This window comes from Abramis brama (assembly GCF_963993115.1).
Source record: "Abramis brama genome assembly, chromosome: 11".
Lineage (NCBI taxonomy): Eukaryota > Metazoa > Chordata > Actinopteri > Cypriniformes > Leuciscidae > Abramis > Abramis brama.
The window spans coordinates 11,702,950-11,728,262 of NC_139973.1; the positions used below are offsets into that span (position 1 = coordinate 11,702,950).

At 36.9% G+C, this 25,313-nt stretch overlaps 1 protein-coding gene across 3 annotated transcripts; it reads left to right on the forward strand.

Moving 5' to 3' along the window:
* Positions 1–2,489: 2,489 nt before the first annotated feature.
* tns2b (tensin 2b) lies at positions 2,490–24,391 on the forward strand. 3 transcript variants are annotated; one of them, XM_084129220.1, is made up of 26 exons: positions 2,490–2,866; positions 5,739–5,844; positions 6,119–6,156; positions 9,157–9,189; positions 10,479–10,513; positions 10,734–10,917; positions 11,003–11,053; positions 11,174–11,296; positions 11,772–11,836; positions 12,484–12,567; positions 12,646–12,758; positions 13,231–13,291; positions 13,772–13,847; positions 15,426–15,555; positions 15,666–15,728; positions 15,817–15,933; positions 16,204–17,502; positions 18,384–18,453; positions 18,574–19,415; positions 20,346–20,570; positions 20,681–20,758; positions 20,839–20,916; positions 22,074–22,242; positions 22,570–22,638; positions 22,949–22,978; positions 23,704–24,391. In XM_084129220.1, exons 1-26 carry the CDS (start codon positions 2,753–2,755, stop codon positions 23,846–23,848), a joined length of 4,398 nt encoding a protein of 1,465 aa, XP_083985346.1. In that variant the 5' UTR covers positions 2,490–2,752; the 3' UTR covers positions 23,849–24,391. The 3 variants fall into 3 exon arrangements, with proteins under 3 accessions (XP_083985346.1, XP_083985347.1, XP_083985348.1); XM_084129221.1 differs by lacking the exon at positions 22,949–22,978 and having other exon boundaries at positions 2,613–2,866; XM_084129222.1 differs by lacking the exons at positions 2,490–2,866; positions 5,739–5,844; positions 6,119–6,156; ... (2 more) ...; positions 10,734–10,917; positions 11,003–11,053 and having other exon boundaries at positions 11,273–11,296; positions 12,489–12,567.
* Positions 24,392–25,313: the final 922 nt, after the last annotated feature.

Sequence of the window (25,313 nt, forward strand, 5' to 3'; positions counted from 1 at the left end):
ACCATTGTAAAAACCGTAAATTATACATAATTACATGCAACTAACGCTCAACCAAACCCTAATCCTACCCTAAACCTATAGTAAGTACATGTTAATTCATATTACCCAGTACTTATTAAATACATAATTACACTGTAACAATGATGCCTTAAAATAAAGTGTAACCAAATGTTTTTGTCATCCTTATGGCTTTTATAAACAAGCCATGTGCCATGGCTCTTGTGGCCTGCCATTAAGTTTTCTTTTAGATGGAACATAAGGTTTACTTAGCTTCATGCTAATAAAAAAACAACAACCTTCCACTACATTTATGCAAATTAGATATAGTTACGACTCATTCCGATAGTTAAAGCTATTGTTCATGGTGTGAACAGGCCTTTACTGCTTTTTGTTATAATACAGTACACAATATGGTAAGTGTTAAGATAATGATTTAAGCCATTTTATTATCAAACGATTCATATTTCGGCGCCCACGCTGACGTGTGATGACGTTGAGTTTCGTTGAGATTCTGTCAATTTTTTAATAACGATTCATCGTAAAATTGTTCTGAATGCGATTTCAACTATATTCCTCTGTGTCGTTGATTGATGATTTATATTTTAGTATTAACAATCTCCGAACTATAGCACTGAGACTTTAAAAACTTGGGTGTAAACTATAAAGGCCCTTTCACACTGACTGAGCATGACGCGATAAAACCAAGCTAATCGCTGACGAACGAACAAAAAGCAGAATCAGGGTAACGTTAGCCTATGTGAGACTGATGCGAGACTGCAATCCTGTGTGTTTTCAGCTTTTAGTGACAGGTGCTGTGCTTTGTGTTTACTGTGTGTTTTCTGCTGTGTCAGGTGCATGTATGAGTGTTGTTTCTGTTGTCTGTAGAATGGCAGTTGGTGCTAACTGGTGGTCTCTGGACACAGATACTGAAGCAACCAAATAATTGGTAGTTCAGAAATAAGTTTTTGGTAATGGTTCAAGGTATTTTTTGTTATATAAAAAGTTTTCAATCTATTAGCTTTATTTCAGATCACTTAAATAGCCTTGTGGTGTGTACAAACAAATGTTTAAAAGAAAACTGCATAATTGCATGATCATAAGAACTTTCTGACCTCATCTTGTGACTAACATAAGGTCATAAAGGTTTAATTATATAATATATGTGCAGTGCTGGGTAGATTACTTAGCCTACAAATTGTAGTCAGTTACTGATTACAAATTAACGTTACAGTAATCCGTTACATTGCACATTTAAAGTAGCCTAATATAACACTTCTTTTTGATTACTTTTAAATGACTTTTGACCTAACTCGTTTATCATGTTGAATTGGATAATGTACCATATTGATATAAAAATAGAAACAGAAACAAAATATATTCCATTTTTATCAACAACACAAAGAACATAATTTTTTTATTTTTTTATTAAATATTACATTATGTCAGGGTTCGTTAAGGAACTGGAGGGGATTTGTGAGGTTAATGAAAAGCTTATAAATAAATCATAAAAATTTAAATAAATAGTTTTAAAAAAATGTGTTTGAAAGAAAAATGTTGAGAAAACACTTCTTAAAAGTGAAATGATTTCTGTAAATCCAGTGGTCGAATGCTTTGTGGCCTCTCAATTTTCCATGTAATTAGCCATCTGATTAGTGGCTGGTCTGTGTGTGCAATTCCACAAAACTAGAAGACTTTGTAATCAAGAAAAAAGTTCCATAGTCTGATTATGAGTATTTTAAAACATCTAATTACAAGTAGGCCTACTTACTTTATGGAATCTGATTATGCAATTCCAGCACTGTATATTTATGGCAATTATGCAATAATCAGACGCATTTTATTTTACACAATTAATTTAATTGCAGTCACACAGCAGGAGTATAGTCCAGTAAATGTACATTGAAAAGTCAGCCATATTTCTGATATGCGTATTATAGTATGCTGATTCAGTCATGTAACCTTCATTAACTTCATTAATTGCAGTTATACAACTTCTACGGTCACCTCAGTTGGTCCCTGTAGCTTTTTATTCATTTAATTGGAACTACTGCTCACCCTGTTTTACAAAAAAAATTATGAATGGAATTTTATTCATGGAACAGTTTTGTGGTTTCATGTGCTCCACAGTAACTTATTCAGTATTGCACCCACACATGCAGATGCGAGGCGAGTCCTGCTAGAGAGCGGATGTGAAGGAACAAGAACAGATGCTTTGTTGTCTCATTCTGCCAATAAAAAACAGAGATGAGGAGGAACAGAAGACCTAATGCTTCTCTCTGTGTGCAGACTTAGGGACTGGGTGGTGGAGAGATGTTGGAATACAAGCCTTAGGGGTTGTGCGTGTGTGTGTGTGTGTGTGATGGCTCCCAGTGGGTGAGCAGAGCTCAAGTGCCTGAGAAGAGGAAGGGTCTGACGTAAGCCTGCCAAAAACAGCTGCGATAGAGACGGAGGAGGGCGTTACATAGTGTGCATGTGAGGGGGCAAAAGACAGTCAAAGGGAGGACACCCCGAGAGACACTTAGAGGGAGACGTTGGAAGTTGGAGAGAATGTGTGGAAAAGATGGTGTGAGAGATATGATTCTGTGTTGGAACTGGACGCTAAGACACTGAGGAACAAGGAGACGTCCTTGAGGAGACGGGAAACATAAAACAAAGAGCAACCTGGACTGAAGACCAAGGAAAACAAGTGCTAAGAAAGTGTAAAGAGGAGAAGGAAAGGATATCTAAGGAGGAATAAAGTAAGTGAAGTAGAATGGGTTGTGTCTTCAGCAAGCAGCGGTGGGCTAAACAGAGGAATTCCCAGCCCTCGGACCCCCCGAAAACACGAGACCTCACAGATGATGCAGAGATTCTCAGCTTAACAGAGGTACGTGTGTGTGTGTGTGTGTGTGTGCACACATGGGGTCATAGGTAAGACGCTCTCCAATGATTGCATTGGGTCTCCCTCAATGCTTATGTTTTATGTCTTCTGTAAATCATTCCATATTTGCAATCTTTAGAATCAGGGGTTTGTCCATGGAGAAGAAATGTAAAACATATAGTACTGTTTTCACTATTTGTAACTTTATAACTAATCTGTTTAGTTAATGTACTTTATAAAAGTTATCACAGTAAAACTTCACAATGAGGTTCAGTTAATTAAAATTAGTGAATGCATTAGTATCATGAACTAACAAACATTTGTTAAAAAAAAAAATCATTAACCTACTTTAATGTTAATATACTTTTGTTCATTATTAATTCATGTTCATTCATGATACATTAATATTCATTAAATACAGCTTGAAATGTTAGCATTAATCTAGATTTATAAATCATGTAAGAGTATTGTTTGTTTCCAAATGCATCAACCATAACTGTTATATAATATATTATTATTATCCATTATATTTTATATTATTCATTATATTATGTTGTCACGTATTTATATTGACTATAATTTTAGCTATATAGCCTAGTCATATTAACTTATTATAAAGTGTCTTTTTTTGTTTACTCTTGGGGTTCCCGAGTTGGTTGACATAGGAGTATTTTTTTATTATTTTTTTCAACAAAATTTCAGGTTAAAGTGTATATTTTAAGTGCTGTCAGCTGTCTCTTGTTTTAAGTGGTTCTGTTTAGAATATTTAGACCCCTGTCTCTGCTTATAATGCAGTTTAATGTACAGTGCAATTGAAAGTGAATGAAGTGTATGTTAAACTATTTTTTGCTGCAAAGGTTGAATAGTATTTGAAGGGATATTCCTGTCAGTGAACATTCACCCCCACACACAAACGCTCACTCACAATCACACTTCCATGTCCGTCATTTGGTGGCAGGTTGACTCTTTGGGGTCAGACAGCTTTAGCATGTTATGTGCCCTTAGAAAACTAACCTATAGGGTGGAAAATTGACCTCCTTAGAGATTTAAATGCATGGAAATAGAATAAGGGAATATTTCCACTTCACAATTCATTGTAAGCAGTGACAAACTCTTCCATGTCATAAGGGTGTAATGGTGCTGACATAAAAAAAAAAGGGCAATATATTCCATAACACTGACAAATAGCCAGATTATCATACACATGCAAGCATGCACACAAACACATAGGTTTCCCAGGGATCCTGTGGTCAGAAAGAGGTTAAAAATAGACGGTGGAATTCTGGAACGGTGGAAGCATACCTCGGCCTTCCCACCTGTTCCCCTCTACTCCTGCCCGGAATGTGAGTGTGTATGTGTAAGAGAATTCCTATTAGCAGGGCCAAAACTCTATTTCAGAATGTAAGCAGTAACAGTAGCAGAGTGTCTTTTTTTCTTATAGCCTGTACATTTGACTTTGGGAGAATTCTAGAAACCTAAACAGTGAGTTCATTCTGCTCTCTTCAAGAAGTGAGAACGCATGAGGAGAAAGCTGTGGTGTTGGATATGTGAAGGGAAATGCTTTATCCATGAGCCAAACTTTGGCTGCAGAGAGCAAGAGAGAAGGGTGGAGAGCTGAAAATGTGCCTGTTAAGAACCACGTTTAAAAAGAAAAGAAAAAAAAGTTTCTCATATCTGTGTTGTACATTTAATATCTGGATGTCACATGCTCGTAGTATGTAAACATAACCTCTATGAAGGGAACTTTTGCACTAGGTTGTTAGTGAACTGCTGTACGCATGCTTTTTTTAAACATCCTGTGTGATTGTTGAACAGTTATATTTCCTCTAAAACTTTTAGGCAGATCGATTAAGGTTTTATACAACCCATATGAATTAGCACGCGCTTCCTAATATTATAGCGATTGTTTACTTCCCATTTACAGGCTGTAGATGGCAGCATTGTCAAGCTGAGCCTTTCAAAGGTTGTGGTCAGTAAGATTTAAAGAATTGTGAGAATTGTAAGAATCTTACGAAAGTGAAAATAAAGACTGTCAAAAGTGATTGTAATTTTGTTACAGACATAAATATATTTTGATTAAATGCTATTCTTTTGAACTTTCTATTCATCAAACCATCCTACATTTTTTTATCATGGTTAGGTCACCACAAAAATATATTAAGCAGCACAACTGTTCAACAATGATAATAATAATAATAATAATAATGTTACTTGAGCACCAAATAGCATATTAGACTGATTTCTGAAGGATCATATGAAACTGAAGACTGGAGTAATGATGCTTAAACTTCAGCTTTACTGAATTACGTTAAAAAAATTATTCAAATTGAAAATAGTTATTTTAAAGTTTAATAATATTTTACAACATACTGTTTTTACTGTATGTTTAATCAAATAAATACAGCTTTGGTGCACATAAGAGACTTATCTAAAAATCTATTTCATAAACAAAATATTATTGCTATGAATGGAGTTAAAGCTTTCCTATAGGATTCATAATAATTTGTTGATGAAATGGTGGTAATATGTAGACGTCATTAATTAAGTTGGAAAAAGTCAGCTAGTTTGTAGGGTAGAACAGAATAAAGAGTTTTGTCATTCAGTGATTGTCAAATCATCCAACTGTCTTTCACAATATCTGCTCAGTGCATCAAAAACAGTTCTATCATCACAGTACTCTTCCCCAATACAAACATACATTTCATTCATCATCTCCAGTGTATGAGTGATTTATTTATGCTCTTCATATCACCACGACTGTGGGCGTGTTGACGTGTGCTCAGTTCTCATTAATATCATGTTTATAAATACATTTGTGAAAATGTATCTACTACTGTATAATTTTGAGGGGTGTGTGTGTGTGTGTGTGTGTGCTTAGTTGGAGAAAGTGGCTTCACACTCCTTTAAAGAGAGGAACTTCAAGAAGAAACACCACTGTGCTGTTTGCAGACAAACCCTCGACAGCCATGGCATGTACTGCAGAGGTGAAGCACACATTTGCTTTTCTATCATTTATACTTTACATTTACTTCTGTTGTTTTGTAAAATATATTTTTTATCATGTTTCTTAAGCCGTTTACTCATGGACACTGTTGGCTGCTCCACACAATGAATGTGATTTCAGATTTAACTATCTTTGTGGGACATTTGGTCCCCACATTGAAGGCAAAACCTATCACATACACATATAATGTACACACACATATAACATAATGTACATTAATATTTATTTATATAATCCACATTTTCTTCTTGCAGAGTGTAAAACTGCAGTGCATACGAAATGCGAGGAAAAGGTATGTTTCTTTCTCTCGCAGCTGAAATGTTGTTACTACTCTTTGCTTATAATGTGAAGTACGTGAATATTGCTAAACTGTGATTGGCACTGGATTTGGCTATAAACAATAAGGAAATTCGCCTGAAAAATAATTCCACTTCTTGGTAATGACTGTGTGTGTCCTTGTAGCACCAAATGTTCATATGATCTTCGTGGCTTTTGGTCTTGTGATGTGTGTCACTCACAAAAATAGTACAAATAGGTCTAAATCCAATGAGTTATGAACTCTGGTTATCTTTGGTATTAATAGAAATTGCAATCAGTCACCGGATGCCATCAGTGCATCACACGGATATACACTAGTGTATCCACACGTTATACACGCCACAGCTGTTCCTCTTGTTCTCTCCTTCTCTTTTTTTTTCTCAGTAAAAAAATTGTGTTCATCAAACCTAAATAAATTAAGGCAACAGTTTCCATGGACATAAAATGTCAAGTGTCAAAACAATGCAATCATAATTATTCATGCATACTCAAAAAAGTAACTGTTCGGCATCGGCAACATCGTCTCTACTAATAGCGTAACAACTAAGTTTATCCGCTTCAAAAACAGCGCCGTTATTAACTCACTAGTAAGAAATGTCATGTGGCTTTTAATATTTTGCTGATAATATCATCAGAGCAGCGCTGACAACATGTTTCTGTGCCAGTGCTTGTCCGTACTGTGTGTGTTTGTGTTTGAGTGCGAGCGAGAGTGGGAGTGGGAGAAATAGGGTATGTGTTTCCCATACATAATAAAATTTAATTTTGTGGCAAAAAATGGAAATAATTTGTAATAACTGAAATAACTGAAATCATTTGGTGAAGTCATATGGAACTGTAATGCGGTCAAGACCTGCCTGGAACTACTTTAGCCGTGCGTTTCCCTGAAAATAATTGCACACCTTAGAACATTCATCAACCAATTAGATTCAAGCATTCAATTTATGTGCAATCTTCAGAATAGCTCTGTATATTTCTATGGTATCGCATCGGTGAAGTGGATTTACTTATTGTAGAGTTAAGAAAAGGTATCATGAGCATTGTAATGTTTTAAGCGGATGTCATAACATATGTCAGTAGACGGAAAGATTTTTAAACAAGCGGTTCATTCATAAATTCGTAAGATCTTACTTTCATTCTGTGGAAATACAGACTGGAAGACAGAACACAACGAGCGCAGTGCTGAAAAGGGGCGGCGCTACATAAGGTCTATAACAAAGAATATTAAATAGGCCTATTTAAAAAAAATATTGCTCATTGTTTGGTGATGCATTATGTTGCATTAATTAATGGGACCTTATTGAAAAGTGTTACAGGTTCAATTAATGCATCATGAGCTAACGACGAAAAACTACAATAATCAAGTAAATCTTTAGACATTTTTAAAGCATCATTTATTTGATCTTAGAATACTTTTTACAGTGCATGCCCTCTGGTTTTAGAGAGAGCGAGGAAGAGTTGGGTGGGAACAAGAGAGTGAGAGGATCAGAAAGAGAGAGAGAAAGAGAGGAGAGCACTCGTGTGTGTGTGTGTGTGCTATATGAACTCTAGAAAACTGGACTCGTCTGAGAAAGGTACAGACACTTTTTCTTTTTAAACAGGGATTTTATATTGCTTATTGCAAAAGTTAAGTATACTTTTAGTGTACTTTTCATTTTGGATAGTTTAATATTTTTTTATCTTTGTAGTGAAAAAATGATCTGTTTGGCACAGAGAGAAATACTGTAGAAAAGACAGAATCACCATTTGATGAAAGTGGAGACAAGAGTGTAAGACACTGACACATGAGAGATACAATCAGATTGTTATTAAGCATTATAGATGAACATTTATCTTTGAACTTTTTTTAGTGATTGAGATTGTGTGTGTGAGAGCATGTTATTGTGTCTGTGTCTAGCAATTAGTTGCTACCTGCTAAACAGGATGTAGTTAATGAACCCCTGTGTGTTTCCTCATCCCACATAAAGGATCTGTTTTGTCTGCTGTAATATAATTGTATCATTACACTCTTAAAAAACAAAGGTTATTTATTGTCATCGATGGTTCCATGAAGAACCTTTAACATCCACAGAACCTTTCCACTGCTTTATTCTTCACACACACACAAAAAATGGTTCACTGAAAGGTTCTTAGGGGAACCAAAAATAGGTAAAAACTCCCTTTTTGAAATCTTTATTTTTGTATGTAGCAACATGTTCGTTTCATTGTGTTTTCCAGCAGGGCAATCCAAAGTCAATCTACTTAAGTCTATAGAGCTCAAATAATGAATAAAATGACTTTTCTTCAATGTAAGGCAGCAATGCAGTGAACATTCGTGACTTACATGGTGAAAAAAATACACTCCTACAAACAGACTCATGATTAGGCACAGGCCAGCTGATCATCTGAAATAGAGTAGTGGAAATAGTTCACAAAGCCATGCAGCAGGCATTTCATCCGTCCTGGATGGAGAGATCAGCTGCTTTTGTTTCTCTTTATATACGTGTCTCCACCCTCTGTCCACATCAGCCTCCATGTCTGTCAGTCTATCAGAATATCACACTTTCACCCTCCAGTATCCAGAATGGTGGTCAGGTTTCAGAGACGGATTCTCAAACTTTTACATGATGTATTAAAGCCTTATATAGCCTATGCAAAGTCATGTGTGTTAGAGTGTGTATGTTAAAATGTTAAGTCTAAACTAATTACTGGAAAGGAAGCAGAGTAAACGTGTGCAAATATGTGAGCACCCACACACTCGCACACAGTGTTAAACAGTACCAGATGTCCCCTGGTGTGATGATAACCTAATGAGGACAGAGAGGATGTCTTTAAATGGAGAGTCAACCAGTGGCCCCAAAGTATGCTAGCTGCGTATGTGTATGTTTAAAACACTGTTATGTGTCTCTGTCATGGTCTCTGATGTCTAAACCCGTATTATGTGTCAAGGATGTTTGATTCTGTGCATCTGGTTTCCTCACATCTCGATTTCTTCCAGGTCACTGTCCCCTGTGAAGTTATCTCAGATCCAGTGAGTATTACTAATTTACAGATATTTACTTCCATAATGTCTATGGGTGAATTGCTATTTAACCCAACATTTAACAAATATCTTTAAAAAAAAACATATTTAACAGTGCATGTACATTACATTAATAGCGGAACTGATATTGAAGGATCTGATTGAGACTTCATGAATCTTATAAGAACTGATTATAAACAAAATCTCACCTAGATACTCAAAAACTCGAAGCAACCAGCTTCAGGAGATTTTTGACTTGTGGAAAGATAAATGTAATGTCAACTTTTTATGCATTCACTAGTTCAATCAACCTTTAAAATAGAATTTGTCTGGGGAAAAATGGAAGTTGTTTATCTTATTAGGGTTCCCACGGGTCCTTGAAATCCTTGAAAGTTATGAAAAAATAAGTATGAATATAAAATATGAAAAAAAGATTTCAAGGCCCTGGAAAGTTTTTGAAAATAAGTGCTTGAATTTATTTTTTGTGCAATAAGTTTTCTGTAAAAAATTCCTTATTATTTCCTCCGGTCCGCTAATGTGTTAGGCCTATTTCGTCAACACTTTGTGACCTATGCATACTAGCTTGCTTGATTTACGTTAGTTACACACATTTACGCGTTACGTTAAGTGTTTCCTGCGTGAGGTACTTTGTGTTGTACGTTGCCATGACGTTCACACGCGCAAAACTGTAACAATGTATCATACAAGGTAACACAATGTAACCTTGCTCTCACTTGAAATGTGTCCCCACATTAAGTCCTAGTATTGGACCTGGAAAGTCCTTGAAAGGTCCTTGAATTTGAAGTTAACCAAGGTGTGGGAACCCTGTCTTATGTTTGGTTAAAGTTGAAGTCTTATGTTTGGGGTCAGAGAGACGCCAGGTATGAAACATGAATAAATGCAATGCTTTTTCACATGTTAAGATTTTCTGATTGATTATAAACACTGTTGTCCACTCCTGCCGGTTGTTTTCTTGTATTTACTACAGTGTGTTTTTGCTGGGATTAAATAGACCCCAAGCAGAAACAATGTAATTATATTGTATAATATAGTGTTGTTTGTGTTGTTTTTTTGGTCGTATCAGAGGAATCCAATAAAACAATTGGAAAGGAATTAAGAAGTTAATTTTAAATCACTACTATTTTTTACAAAGACACAACTGGAGTCAAACACAAAACAAGTCATTATTAACAGAAAAGAACGGTTAAATGAATTGTGTTTGATGTATTGCAATTAAAAAGCAATGTCTGTACCATATCTGCCTGCCTTTTTCTCACACTAACTTTGATCTCTCCTAGCCTCCATTTCAAAACCAGCTGAACATCCCTCCCAGGTAAGAGCAAATTTTATAAAGCTAACTCTGAATGACAGAGAAAAGAACAACATCATGAATGCAAGGAATAGTTCACCGAAAAAGGAACAGTCTGTCATCACTTACTGACCTTCAGGTTGTTCGACATGTGGGTGACAAAATATGCAAATGTCTAATTTTTCAGACGTACCGTTCCTTTAAGTTCGCATGTGTTTGTCTCTTTTGTATGTGTGTTTCACAGTAGAGACAGCATGGAAAGTGTTATGGAGAAGTTAATGGGCAGTCATTATGGTTTCGATCTGACCTACATCACTGAGCGTATCATCTCTGTCCTCTACCTGTCTGACCTGGAAGAACAGCATTACAGCGCTAACCTTAAGGAAGTGGCGGCCATGTTGAAATCTAAACATCAAGACAAGTTCTTGGTCAGTTGTATTGTTGTTTAAAATCATTGTTGAGATTTAATTCCATATGAATTAGCACGCTTATGTCTCTTTCACTTCTTCTCAGCTTATAAATCTGTCAGAGAAACGTCATGACATCTGCAGCCTAAATCCAAAGGTATCTTGCTCTTTGTTATTCTATTACCTAGATTAGCATACTAAGTCACTCTGTAGCTTGCTTGTTTTGACGTATGGCTCTGTTTCTGTATTTTTGGGATGACCCCTTCCCCTGCCTCAGGTTGAGGAGTTTGGGTGGCCCGATCTGCATGCCCCGCCCCTCGATAAAATATGTGCTGTGTGCAAGACCATGGAGAACTGGCTTAACTCTGACCCCCACAACGTGGTTGTACTTCACTGCAAGGTTGAGATCAGAAGTTATTTAATGTTTAATATAAGAGCTAAAAGTGTCTAAATGTCATCACAGTCTTATTAAAAGAATAGATCATCCAAAAATGAGATTCTTTCATCACTTACTTACTCCGAAGTCATTCCAAACTCATATGACTGTCTTTCTAATGGAAAAGTTTAGACTAATGTACTCTCTTTTCCGTGCAGTTGCAATGAATTTGGACTGAAGTGACAGAAAAGCACTATAAAAGTAACATAAAAGTAGTCCATACAACTGTATTTCTAGTATAATTCCTAAGATTATCTTCCCCTTTTGTGAACTCAATAACCAGATCCGTCTGATCCAATATATAGACTTGTAAATGATGAGAGAATTTAAAAATCAAATTTTCATGTCATAGAAAATCATAACCCCAAATTAGTATTAGTTGTTATATATATTTTTTCTTCTCTATCTGTCTTCCTTTCTCTAACTTTTACTTTCTTAGGGAAACAAAGGAAAAACAGGGGTGATTGTGGCAGCTTACATGCACTATAGCAAAATATCAGCTGGGTACGTACACACACACACACACACACACACACACACACACACTCTCTCTCTTTCACACACTCTCACTCACTCACTCACTTGTTTGGTTTCCATGTTTTATGTGGACTTTAATTTAAAAAAAGAAAATGTTTTACTGTACTAACTGTACATTCTATTCCCCTAAAAACACAAACCTCACAAAAAGCTGCATTTTTACATGATCAAAAAACATTTGGTTTGATTTATAAGCTGTTTTCCTCATGGGGATCAAAAACAATTACTATTACAGTCTTTATGGGGACATTTGTTTTTTTTCCCTAAAGGGAATTAATACTTTTATTCAGTAAATACATTGATAAAAGACATGTATAATGTTAAAAAAAATAATTATATTTAAATGCTGTTATTTTAAGCTTTGCCATCACAGAATTAAATTACATTTTAAAATATATCAAACAGAAAATGATTATTATAAATTGTAATACTATTAATACTAACAGTATTATTGTTTTTACTGTATTTTGGATCAAATAAATGCAGCCTTGATGAGCATATGAAACTTATTTTAAAAACATTTTAAAAAATCTTAAAATGCTCTTTATGGGCATTTTATTATAATTCATGATTGGTATTCAAATGATTTGACTCTTACTGGTGTATGTGTGCAGGGCAGATCAGGCCCTCTCGACAGTTGCTATGAGGAAATTTTGTGAGGATAAAATCTCTTCCTCTCTCCAACCGTCTCAGAACAGGTATGACCATGTTTATTTATGTTTGTTCCAGAATAACGTTGTTCTAGTTTGGTCATGATGTTCTTTCTGTGATCGCAGGTATATACATTATTTTGCCGGTCTTCTCTCGGGTGCAATAAAGATGAACAGCTCACCACTTTTCCTGCATCAGATTCATATTCCAGCTTTGCATAACTACCAGTCTGGAGGAGGTACACAAACCCCTTTTCAATCAAACCAAGGCCTTATTTTGCAATGTCTGTACTGAGTTTGGGGAGGGGAAAAGTACAGAATTCTATGTAAATGTTTTAAATGTTAAAATGTGTAAAAGTGATAACCAAAAATGAAAGGATCATTTACACATCCTCATGTCATTCCAAACCTGTGACTTTCTTTCCTCTGCAGAATACAAAAGAAGATATTTTGAAGAATGTTTCAAATGATTTTGCCTATGGATGGCAATGAATGCCATTGGTATCCAAAACAGCATTGGTCGCCATTGCCCTTTTTTGTATAACAAAAAAACACTGCGACCTTTAAAAAAAAAATCTTCAGATTTAAAAATCTTCTTATATGTTTATGTTTAAAGAAAGTCATTCAGGATTGGAATCGCATGAGCGTGAGTAAATGATGACTGAATGTAGCATCATTGCATTGCCTCATTTTTTCCATTGCATTTTGAAGGTTACTCTCCCTTTCTGAAGATTTATCAGTCATTACAGCTGGTCTATTCTTCAGGCAAATAGTAAGTGGGTCTATTTTATCAGTCTCATTAAGTGTTACATGTTTTTCAGAGCTGTGGCACTGTGTGTTCTGATATATTGACCTGTGGCACATAACCCTACAAAATATCTTTATTAACCATCATTCAGCTGGTCTTAGCTGTTTTAAGTTGATTTTGATCTCACTCTGGCCATACTTACTAATGTTGCTAGTCTCCCAGCTGTGCAAAGCTGGTATTATGCGGGTCAACAGGCTGGCTTTCCAGCTGAAAAGTGTCCAAAACCCCTCTAAAACCAGCCCAAAGACCTGCCTGACCAGCTTAGGCTGGTTTAAGATTGTTTTTTCTGCAGGAAATCCAAGCAATGTGAGTTTCAAACTGGCTCACAGTGTGTCCAAATCACATTTCCCCTCTCTTCTCCACAGGTCATGTCCTCTCTTGACTGACCTATGAAAACAAATCAGATATCATAATTTGCCTGACTTCTTGTTGCTTGTGTTACAGTGATATTCAGAACCCTAACAGTAAGATGTTGTGTGTGAATATTGAACCAGCTCTACTTCTGAAGGGAGACATCCTGGTGAGGACACTAATGAATTTCACATGAATACATTCTTGTTATATTAGATGCTCCTAAAACCTGCTCACTAGCCATTGCTTTGAAGGGAGAAAATATTTTTAAAATACATATTTAAAAATATCATTCCATTATTAAACGTATGATAAGACACCAGAATATTGCATGCAATGCTTGGGGTTAGAATTGATCAAAAGCTTTAATGCTAGGTATTAAACTTATATGAGAAAAGGTGTGTGCTATTAGTTTGCCAAGTTATCTGGCTTAAAGGGTTCACCCAAAAATGAAAATTCTGTCATTAATTACTCACCCGTATGTCTGTCATTAATTACTCACCCCTAAGACTTTCGTTCATCTTCTGAACACAAATGAACATATTTTTAATGAAATCTGAGAGCTTTCTTTCCCTCCATTCACAGCCTACACAACTACCACTTCCAGGCCCCAGAAAGGTAGTAAAGACATCATAAAAGTAATCCATGTGACTCAAGTGGTTTAACCTCCATTTTATGAAGCGATGCGAGTGCTTTGTTTGTACAAAAAACATAATTTATCACTTAATTTACAAAATATTAATCTCCATCGCGCGTTCACGAGAGCACCACAGCGGATACATGTTGTGTTGACGTGAGAGCAGACATTGTTGCGTGAACACGCGATGGAGATTAATATTTTGTAAATAAAGTGGTAAATTATGTTTTTTGCTCAAACAAAGCACTCACATCGCTTCATAAAACTGAGGTTAAACCACTGGAGTCACATGGATTACTTTTATGTCTTTACAACCTTTCTGGGGCTTGAAAGTGTCAGTTGCCTAGACTGTCAATGGAGGGACAGAAATCTCTCAGATTTCCTTAAAAATGTCTTAATTTGTGTTCCGTCTTAAGGTTGAGTAATTAATGACAGAATTTTTTTATTTATTATTATTATTATTATTACAAAATTTTTAATTCTGTCATCATTTACTTGCCCTCATGTCATTTCAAACCAATAAGACTTTTAAGATCACTTTAATGAAACCTGAGATATTTCTGTCCCTCCATGGAAAGTCCACCTAACCGAAATATAGAAAATTCTAAAAGATCATGAAGGCATTGTAAAAAGAATCCACATGAATTGAATGGTTTAATACAAGTCTTGTGAAGAGATATGATCACCTTATATGATGAACAGATTTAATTTAGGCTCAGGTTTCATTAAAATATCTTAATTTGTGTTTCGAAGATGAACGGATGTCTAATTGGTTTGGAAAGACATGAGGGTGAGTAAATGATGACAGAATTTTTATTTTTGGGTGAATTATCCATTTAAAGATAAAAAAGGTAAAAAACCCAAGCCATATATCTGGATAAGAATCTCACAGACACCTGTTGCGCCATTAACCACCAAGCAACCAACCAACCAGAACACCCTCTCAGCTGCCTAGCAACACTTTTATAACCACTCAGAACACCTTATAAGAACCACATAGCAACGCCCTGGCAACCACCCACAACACCCAAGCAAAGTATTGGCGAGTTTTGTGCGGAAAAGCAGCACATTTCCTTCAGTAAAAATGTTCTTCTTGCTGTCTGTCTTTAGGTGAAGTGTTATCACCGTGTCTCAAATGTGTGTATGAGAGAATGTGTGTTCAGAGTCCAGTTTCACACCTGTAGTGTTCATGGATCTCAGCTTGCTTTTGGCAAAGTGGAACTTGACCATGCTTGCACAGGTAAATACTTGCACTGTTTGTTTGACTGCCCACTCCAGTACCTCAGCTTCTCAAAAGCAGAGAAATAACAGATGTTTTCTGTTTTATCATTCTGATTTGTGTATGTGTAGACGACCGTTTCCCTGCAGACGCCACTGTTGAGTTGCTGTTTTCTTCTGGCCCGCAAAGGAGAGGTAAACATTTATCAACTTAACTCTTCCACAATTTTTCCATGTATTAGCACTGTCTTAATGCTGTATGTGTGTGTTTGTGTGTTCTTAGGTGAGGAGGTACAGGGAAATGAGCCGGGAGTATCTGTGGATTATGGCACCACAGATCCTGTTGTGCGCTGGGACTCGTATGAGAACTTTAACCTTCACCATGAGGATAGTGTTGAGGGTATGTGCACTCAGTCTAGTATGGACAGTTTTGTGTTAAAATGAAAACACACTAGTGTGGACAGCCATAGTGACAAACAAAAATATCAAAAAGTACAAAAAAAATAATCAATCTTTTTTTTTTTTTTTGAGAATCGTTTATTTGAGGGGTTCCCTACTGGTAAAAACTGCGTTCTGGGACAAAAAGACACTGAGACATTTTTCATTCACTCCAAAGTCATGAGACTGTAAATAATATGGTTTTGTCTATGTATTTCCCTGTGATCTCTAGATATCTGTCACACACGTGGGCCTTTGGACGGTAGCCTGTATGCTCAAGTGAAGAAGCGTCGAGCACAAGGCTCCAGTCCCAGCGGATGCCCTACTTCCATCAAAACCTCCACACACTTACCCAGTAATTCCTCCCCTTGTCCTCCCATTCATCTCTCCATCCAGCCTCTCTCACTCAGCAAAGATGCAAGTCGCTCATCTGCACCGCCAGAATCCCTCTCTTCACTTCCAAGAGAAAAAAAGGAGAAGGACAAAGACAGGGAAAGACACAGAGAAACCGCAATTCTTGACGACTGCGACGGCTCTCCCCTGAGACCAGATCGGCCCGTTCAGTCTTGTTATGGTCGTCCGTATTCCCACACTCATTCATTCTGTGGCCCAGACCTGACCAACCCGAATGCACTTGCACAAACCCTCCACCCCAAACACTACACACTTCCCTGCAGCCGCACTGCCCCACTGTCAGTCCGAGACTTGTGTGTATCCCACCCGGATCTTTTATGGGAAAGAGGGCGCTGTCTGCACCATCCCTGCCCAGAAACCATTAGACACCTGTACTCATTTCCCCCTAAAGAAGCTCACCCTCATTCGCCACTTTCCCACTCACAGTCCTCCCATTCCCACACACTTCCTCCACAGACACGCACGTTCTTCACTGGGGAGGCATGTCCTCTGTTCCATTGCTCCGCCCTCCCTCAGGGCCATGCCATCATCCCTCCTTCTCTATCCCCTAATCAGTCACTGCTCTCCAGTCCATACAGAGAGTTACGTTACAGCACGACATCGCCAACATCGTGCTCCTGCAGGGATTGTTCTCGCTTACGAGAGGATGTTGCCCTCCACTCTTTACGTGGCAGAGAATTAGAAGCTCTACCTTGGTCTAGAGAGGCGGAGTTTGGGATTAGGACGGAGGTGCCTATGCACTGGAGGGATGGAAGAGTGGAGTCTCATTGGGAGGGAGTTCAAGAGGCCGAATACTGGCGGCGCAAAATAGCGATGTCACCAGTAACATTATCATACGGACATTGCCACGCTATCCCAAAACAAGATCAAGCGGCATATGTCACAGCCACCCAACCCGAAAATATTACACCACTCAGTCCATATCCCAGCCCTCAAAGCAGTGGCTACCACAGTCCGCATCCACCTTGTCCCTGCTCTCCACAAGCGCTCAGAGAGAGTCCTGGTTACGCCTCCATCAGTCATTCACCAAACTCCTCCCCAATTGCTGTCACGCCACCTCCAAAACGAGCCAATCACAACAGTGCCTCAACTCAAGAGAGTCAGAATGGCCTTAATGGTAATCACATTGACACAGTTCGTCATTAGTCATTAAATTATGCCAAACAATGTGTTCCTAAAACAATTTTTATTAGATGTATATAATAGAAATATTTCTGGTATTATATAATGCAAATTAATTGTCAGACTATACACTACCATTCAAACATTTGGGGTCAGTAAGATTTAAAACATTTATAATGTTTAAGATTTCTATTTCAAATGAATGCTGTTCTTTTGAACTTTCTATTCATCAAATAATCCTGAAAAAAGACTTTTCACAAAAATATTAAGTAGCACTGTTTTCAACATTGATAGTAATAAGAAATGTTTCTTGAGCAAATTAGCATATTATGAGTTCTCTTAGGATCATGTGACACTGAAGACTGGAGTAATTTCTACTGAAAATTCAGATTGCCATGCATCACAGGAATAAATTATATTTTACAATATATCAAAATAGAAAACAGATATTTTAAATTGCAATAATATTTCACTATATCACAATTTTTACTGTATTTTTGATCAAATAAATGCAGCCTTGGTCAGCATACGAGACCTTTTCCAAAACCCAAATTTTGAACAGTAGTGTATATTTAAAGGGATAGTTCAACAACAACAAAAAGATACTTCTGTCATCACTCTCAAGTCATCCAAACCAGTATTTTTTTCCAATCAGATATTTTGTACAATGTAAACAAAATGAGTTGGTGATTGATACTGTCTAGCCCTGAAAAGGACAGAAAAGTGGCATAAAAGTTACATAGTAAAAGTCCATGTGACTAAATGATGTAAACAGTGATAGAATTTTCATTTTTGGGTGAATTATCCCTTTAACTTTCAGCTTTCTTCTCATTTCTAATCTGTTCCATTTTTCTTTCTATATTGTGTGTTTTGTAGATAGGAGTATTAAGGTCTTAGATGCTGATAAAAGTCACATTGAGGCCTTTTCTCATCCTACCCGGGACAGGTAATTATGTTTCTTCATGTACATTAATCTCATGTCAACCACGGTGTTTATTTTGATAGTTGAAGATTGAATTTAATGTAGGCCTACTATCAACCTAAATCCGTCTGTGTATTCTATCAGTGGACCATTGGAGGCAAGAGATCCAATAAAAAGCAAAGCCCCAGAGGGTGAAACTTTCCCTGGATCTCTGATCACAGTTGTCTCCACTGCCAGTGGAGCAGAGGAAAAGATGAAGAAAACACAGATAATAGATTCTACATCTAACACCGCTGTCACTAGTAACCCACCATTATCCAAGGGTGTGGAGTCAGTGCATGTACAAACGCACAACCCCAGAGCTCTCAGTAACCGAGTCCCAGAATCAGTGCAGGATAAAGGGGAGCGCCCTGGCTCATGCTACACCTCAACTTCAACCTCAACAAGTCCTCAGCCGCCTCTTTGCTCTTCAGAGAGAAATTCCACTTCTGAATTCCCTTCATTCAACATAAATGCTGAAAGGCGAAGCCTGACACCCTTGACCAACTGCAATGAGGGAAGCAGCAACAGTGACCTGACAACATTGTCACCTGACCCTGATGGCTACGTCACACCCTCATTCCCTATAGTGTCATACTGCTACCCTCTTCTGACAGTGCCTCATGTACCATACACAGGCTACACTGCAATCACCATCCCGGCCTCCTTACCCCAACCTCCTCTTCCTGAAAAACAACGTTCACCCCCCCTTCAAAACATGTCTGATAGCACTGGCACTTCCTCAGTAAAATCAGCTGGAAAACCTTCTATTTTATCAGCCCAGTTCCATGTGTCCTTCTCCTCTACCACCAGTGAATTACCTCCCACTTCTAGTTGCAAAGTAACCCCCTCTAGTGGTGTGGAGGAGCCAGAGAACCGCCTCAGCTCCAAGTTTGTTCAAGACAGCTCCAAGTACTGGTACAAACCGGGCATCTCCAGAGACCAGGGTGAGAACATCTGCATGTTCAATGGTGCTTGCGTCAATATTTTGTACATTTACATTTATTCAATTGGCAGATTTTGTATGCATTCTCTGGCAGTCGAACCCATGATTATGGCATTCTATGCTCTACACAGTTTAACTATTATATATTACTAGGGATACACAATATATTGGTACCATTATTATTGGATTTTTTTAGTATTTAATTATATTAGATATTTAATTGCAAATGCTCATTTCCTGTTTTTCGTTTAGATTACCTTGCTGTTATCTAACGCTCACCTAAATTTAATCTTTAAAAACAATAATAATCTAGTAACACTGTTAAATGTCAAGTCAGTTTTAATTGTATAGTGCTTTTTACAAAACATATTGTTTCAAAGCAGCTTTACAGAAAATCATGATCTTCATGCCTTATAGTCGAATTTAGCAGATTAGAGCTGAGCAATGATATAGTTTACATTTTGCAATAATATTAACAATTGAGCAGTCGATATTTGCTATTTATAGTATTTACCGTATTTTTCCATTTTTTTTAATTGCTTAGCCTTAGGCAAAATGAAATTTTAATATAGGCCATTTATCAGTTATGAGCCATAACATGAAAACAATTATCGAGTTTTCTTATTGGTCATAATTTTTTCGAATACGATTAATCTCAGTGCAAGTATTAAACACCCAGGTGTTTGTGTTATTAATTTAAGCGGTCATGAAGAAATTATCATCTACCCAGGAACACCCTAACAACTGCATAGTAATGCAATAAAAAAATGAAAAACCTGAGCATATTTGAATGAGCAAATAAATTGTAGGAATTAAAACATTTAAAAATATAGTTGTATTAAATTATCATTCTATAGGAGATGATGCATATTACAGAAATATTGCTGTGCCTCTATTAACAGAAGTACAAAATATCTCTTTCCCCATTTAGCTATTGCAGTATTGAAAGATAAGGAGCCTGGCTGCTTTCTCATTAGGGATAGTAATTCATTCCAAGGCGCATATGGATTGGCCCTCAAAGTCACCACACCTCCAGCCCACGCTAGTAACCATGGTGAGACGGGCAACCCACAGGAGCAGCTAGTTAGGCACTTCCTGATTGAGAGTGGCGCTAAAGGTGTCAAGATCAAAGGCTGTCAAAATGAAACATATTTTGGTGAGACAAAGACGATTATGCCTGGTTTATGGATGTTTTTCTAATGTTCTGCGTTGAAAACAGTGACGTCTGTTGATTTTGTATTATGATTCTTCTCTCTTTCCTCCCAGGCTCCCTGTCTGCTTTGGTGTATCAGCACTCCATTACCCCTGTGTCTCTTCCGTGTGTACTGCGAATCCCAGATAGAGGTCATACAAACATTTAAACCTTTGGCAATGCATTCATTTTTTTTTCATAGTGAGTGTATAACTGTCTGATTGTGTTTCAGATCTTGTTGGTGAATTGCAGGAGTTGCAAAGTGGAACTAATACCAGCACAGCTGCTGATCTATTGAAACAGGGGGCAGGTGAGTTTATTTTTTATTTTATTTTTCTATGTATAAATGGTTGGAGGAAAAAAGCTATATATAAAAGTTTGGGGTTGGTAAGATTTTTGTTCTTGAAAGTTTCTTATGCTCACCAAGTCTTCACTTATTTAAACAAAAATACAGTAAAAACATTGATAATATGAAATATTATAAAACACAATTAATTTTTTTCCATTTTTAATGTAATTTATTTCTGTGATGACAAAGCTAAATTTCAGCAGCCATTACTCCAGTCTTCACTGTCACATGATCTTTGATAAATCATTCTAATATGCTGATTTGGTGCTCAAGATACTGTACATAGTTGTGCTTCTTAATATTTTGTGTACGCTATGATACTTTGTTATTATTTGATTAATAGAAACTTCAAAAGAACAGCATTTATTTGAAATGTTGTAACAATGTAAAAGTCTTTATTGTCATTTCTGATCAATTTAATGCATCCTTGCAGAATAAAAAAACCCCGTACTGACCCCAAACATTTGAATGGTATTTTATAAAAAAAGAGCTTGATGATAAACTTCAAAGTTTATATTAATTATATTTCATTAAAAATAAAAATATTAAACAAATTAAGTTCTGTCATGAAACTCTAGATACACTAGAAACTCAGCACAGGCTGATAGGGCCTTTACTCAATCTATTTGCGATCACATCATTCTCTATAGGGCACAGCTGATTGGATCCTCCTGTATCAGTAGCCAATGAGCTCGCTGCTCAACCTTTAAATACTTGGTCAGTATTTGCCTTAGCAGTGTAGCGCGCTTTCAGAAACCCTTCACCTTCCCCAGCTCCACCTGTATAGATCTGCTACGGGTAATTCATGTACGCTATATTGTACAGCAGCAGCATGTCTTGCTCACAGCAGCAGCAGCGAAGCAGATCAATTCCACCAAGACCAAACATATCAACATTGCCATATCTAGTCAAGTCAAGTCACCTTCATTTATAAAGCGCTTTTAACAATATAGATTGTTTCAAAGCAGCTTTACAGTGATAATAGGAAGTAACAGAGATTGTTTGGCTTTACAGCAGCTCCATTGAGAGAGATGTCATGGCAGAAATGTCCCTTTTCTCCCTCTAATATTATTTTTTTACTCTCTCTCTCTCTCTCTCTCTCTCTCTCTCATTGTCAGCTTGTAATGTTCTCTACCTGAATTCAGTGGAAACGGAATCTTTGACTGGCCCACAAGCCGTCTCCAAGGCAACCAAGTGTACTTTGACCCAGGAGCCTCGTCCTTCGCCAACAGTCGTCCACTTCAAAGTGTCCAAACAGGGCATCACCCTCACTGATAATCAGCGCAGGTACAAACACACATGTTGAATAACACGTATGTTTTGCTTCGCCAAGCAAAACAACATTCATTGTATCATGGCTTTATTAATAACACTCCCCAAGCATATTTTTAGTACCGTCCTTCAAGTATGAGATTAAAGTTACTTATTTTAGACATTCAAGCAAACCACATGCCTTTATGGCTCATTCCCAAGACATTAATCGGAGACACTGAAAAGTAAAAACAGTCTTCATAGTCATGACACAGATAAGAATCTAATCCATATCCTCATTCTCTCTCTCTCTTTCTCTCTCTCTCTCTCTCTCTCTCTCTCTCTCTCTCTCTCTTTATACAGACTCTTTTTTAGGCGACATTACCCTATTCATACTGTGACTTTCAGCAGTGTGGATCCGCTGGATCAAAGGTAAAATTCAAGATGGAATCATTAGAAAAATACAACTCCAATCTACAACAGACTGCATCGTTCATATACTCTGCCAATTGCCAAGCCAACGTGTATTGCTTTGAACGTAGTCTAGTGAACATGTCTAGAAGAGAGGGTTTGACTCTCATGCTGATCTATCAAGTCTATCAACGTGCCATTATTTTTTTGCACAAGGGCTCTCCTGCCCTCTTTAAGCTTCTCTCTTACTTGCTCTGCTTGTACATGTTGCTTAGCCTCTGCGTGTGTATGTGTGTGCGTGCGTGTGTGTGTGTGTGTGTGTGCGTGCCAGGTGGATTGATGCTGATAACACTTCCTGCAAGTAAGTGCTTCTACTTATACACTTACACAATTTCTCTTTTGGTGTAGCATTTCTCATGTTTTCTGGAAGTTTATTCCTAAATATGTAAATTTAGGAGTGAGACAACTTGTTTTTTTGCCACTCAGATTTCTGATTTCTTAATTTAAAGTGCCCCTTTTATGTTTTTTTTCGGATATTACCTTTCATGTAGTGTGTTATATAGCTGTTTAGATCTGCAAAGATCAAAGTTATTGTCTCCCAAAAGAAAGAACCAATTCTGAACTGCCTGAAACGAGTCGTCAGTAACTCCAGTCATACTTCCTGCACGAACCTACGTATGGTTTGTAACGAATTTGCATAAAGCCCGCATATGGTCTTCACTGGCTGAAAATTCAGGCTCCGGAGCTGAAATTCAGATATAGTAATGGCTATTTCGTTTCCGAAACACACTGTAAGAAGTAGACCAATCACAACAGACTGGGCCATCTGACCAATCAGAGCAAAGCAGCTATCGGAAAGGAGGGGTTTAGACAGATCAGAACCTTGATCGAATCATCGAACCGTTTCAGACACTGTGAGAAAACAATGTATATTATGAGAAAATTACCTCAAATTTACCTTTGATGCATGTAAACCTATTGTAGAAGACCTCCAAAACTAAATTAGGAACCTTTAAAATAGTATAATAAGGATTGTTAAGCACTTTAACAATCTGTCATGGTCTGATTCTTTCTTGTTTTCTATAGGATGTTTGGATTTGTTGCACGGCGCAGTGGTGGTTTGGGAAACGTGTGTCACCTGTTTGCAGAGCTCGACCCAGAGCAGCCAGCCACAGCCATTGTGAACTTCATCAATAAAGTCATGCTGGGACCTCAACAGCTGCGAAAATGAACACAGTATAGAGAGATGGAGAAAAACAAAATTGAGAGAACAAAGGAAAAGAGGGTAGTGCAGTGGATATTGTTACATTTATACACAGAATCAGAGGAGTGTTTGTCATTAGGATGGACAAAAAAACAACTCAGTATGCAAGCTTCCACTTTTTCTGTCATGTTCACATGTAGTAAAAATCAGTGTGATAAGGTCAGGTTAAAATTGAGTGCATTATGAAGTGATTTTAAATTATATGCCTTTTATTGAATAAAAATGAATTCTATGAGAAAAACAACAACTGGACATTTTCCTGGTAAAGTATATCTAATGGATAAATAAAAGGTAGAGAAAGTTTTTTTTAACACAAACCTTTTTTGGGTTAAGTAAATGGGCCTTTTTAATCCTACCACTCAGGATACCAAAGTGTATGACTGAACAGAACAACAACTGTGTTCTGTTTTTATTTTCATTGATTTTGATTTTGACTTGTGTGTTTGTTTTCAGTTTAATGGTCAGAATGTTTTGGTTGTTTGTTTTCTATTCAAAACTTTTTTGGTATTTAAATAAAATATTAATAAAAATGGAAAATATAAAGAACTACAATGTCTAGACTCTCATTTTTATATATAAATGATCTGATTTCCAGTTATTTAATAAAGGTTTGCAGTCATGTTTCTTTGTTTTTGTTTTTCTAAATTTGCTAATCATGTTGGGTGTCACTTTCTTATGTTCCAACTAACAAGCACTGCTAGTCTTTGCTTGTTGCCCGTTAAACATAGTTTGCTTAGGTGTGGCATACAATCCTAAAAGCTTATGAATACAGCCATTTAATTGGGCTCAATGCTATTTATCTCACAGAAACCATCAGACTGTAAATCAACATTAAATCAACTTATGTGGTCTGCAAAGTGTAAATTAACAATATATTTATAATTATTTTGGAAATTTTAAACATTTTTACATCCTCAATCTGGTAATAGAGCAAAAATATATATATATTTCATATTTATACACATAGTCTTACTGTGACAAAAAAGAAAAAAGAATGGCCATTGCAACAAGGAATCAACTGATGGGCTGTTGTGCTGATTTGAATTTATTTTACTGTCACAAATTTTGATTACTTAAATAAGCAGCTATCAAATATCAAAACCAGTCCATCCTCATCAGTAAATTAAATATGAGCATACTCACGACACGAGTGACTTGGAGACACTGTGTCATTTGTGTCAATGTTTATTTTGTAAACGTACACTTGATGAATTATCATTTTTATGAAGGTACAAAGCTGATGCTTTAACCTTGGGTTTTCTAATTCAATACGACATAGTATTTGTTTTCAATCATCGACTACTGTAGCTTTTTCTACATTTTCAAAAGGACGAGGTCCCACCGAGATTTGAACTCGGATCGCTGGATTCAAAGTCCAGAGTGCTAACCATTACACCATGGGACCGCACTGCCGCGAGGAGCAGCACAACAA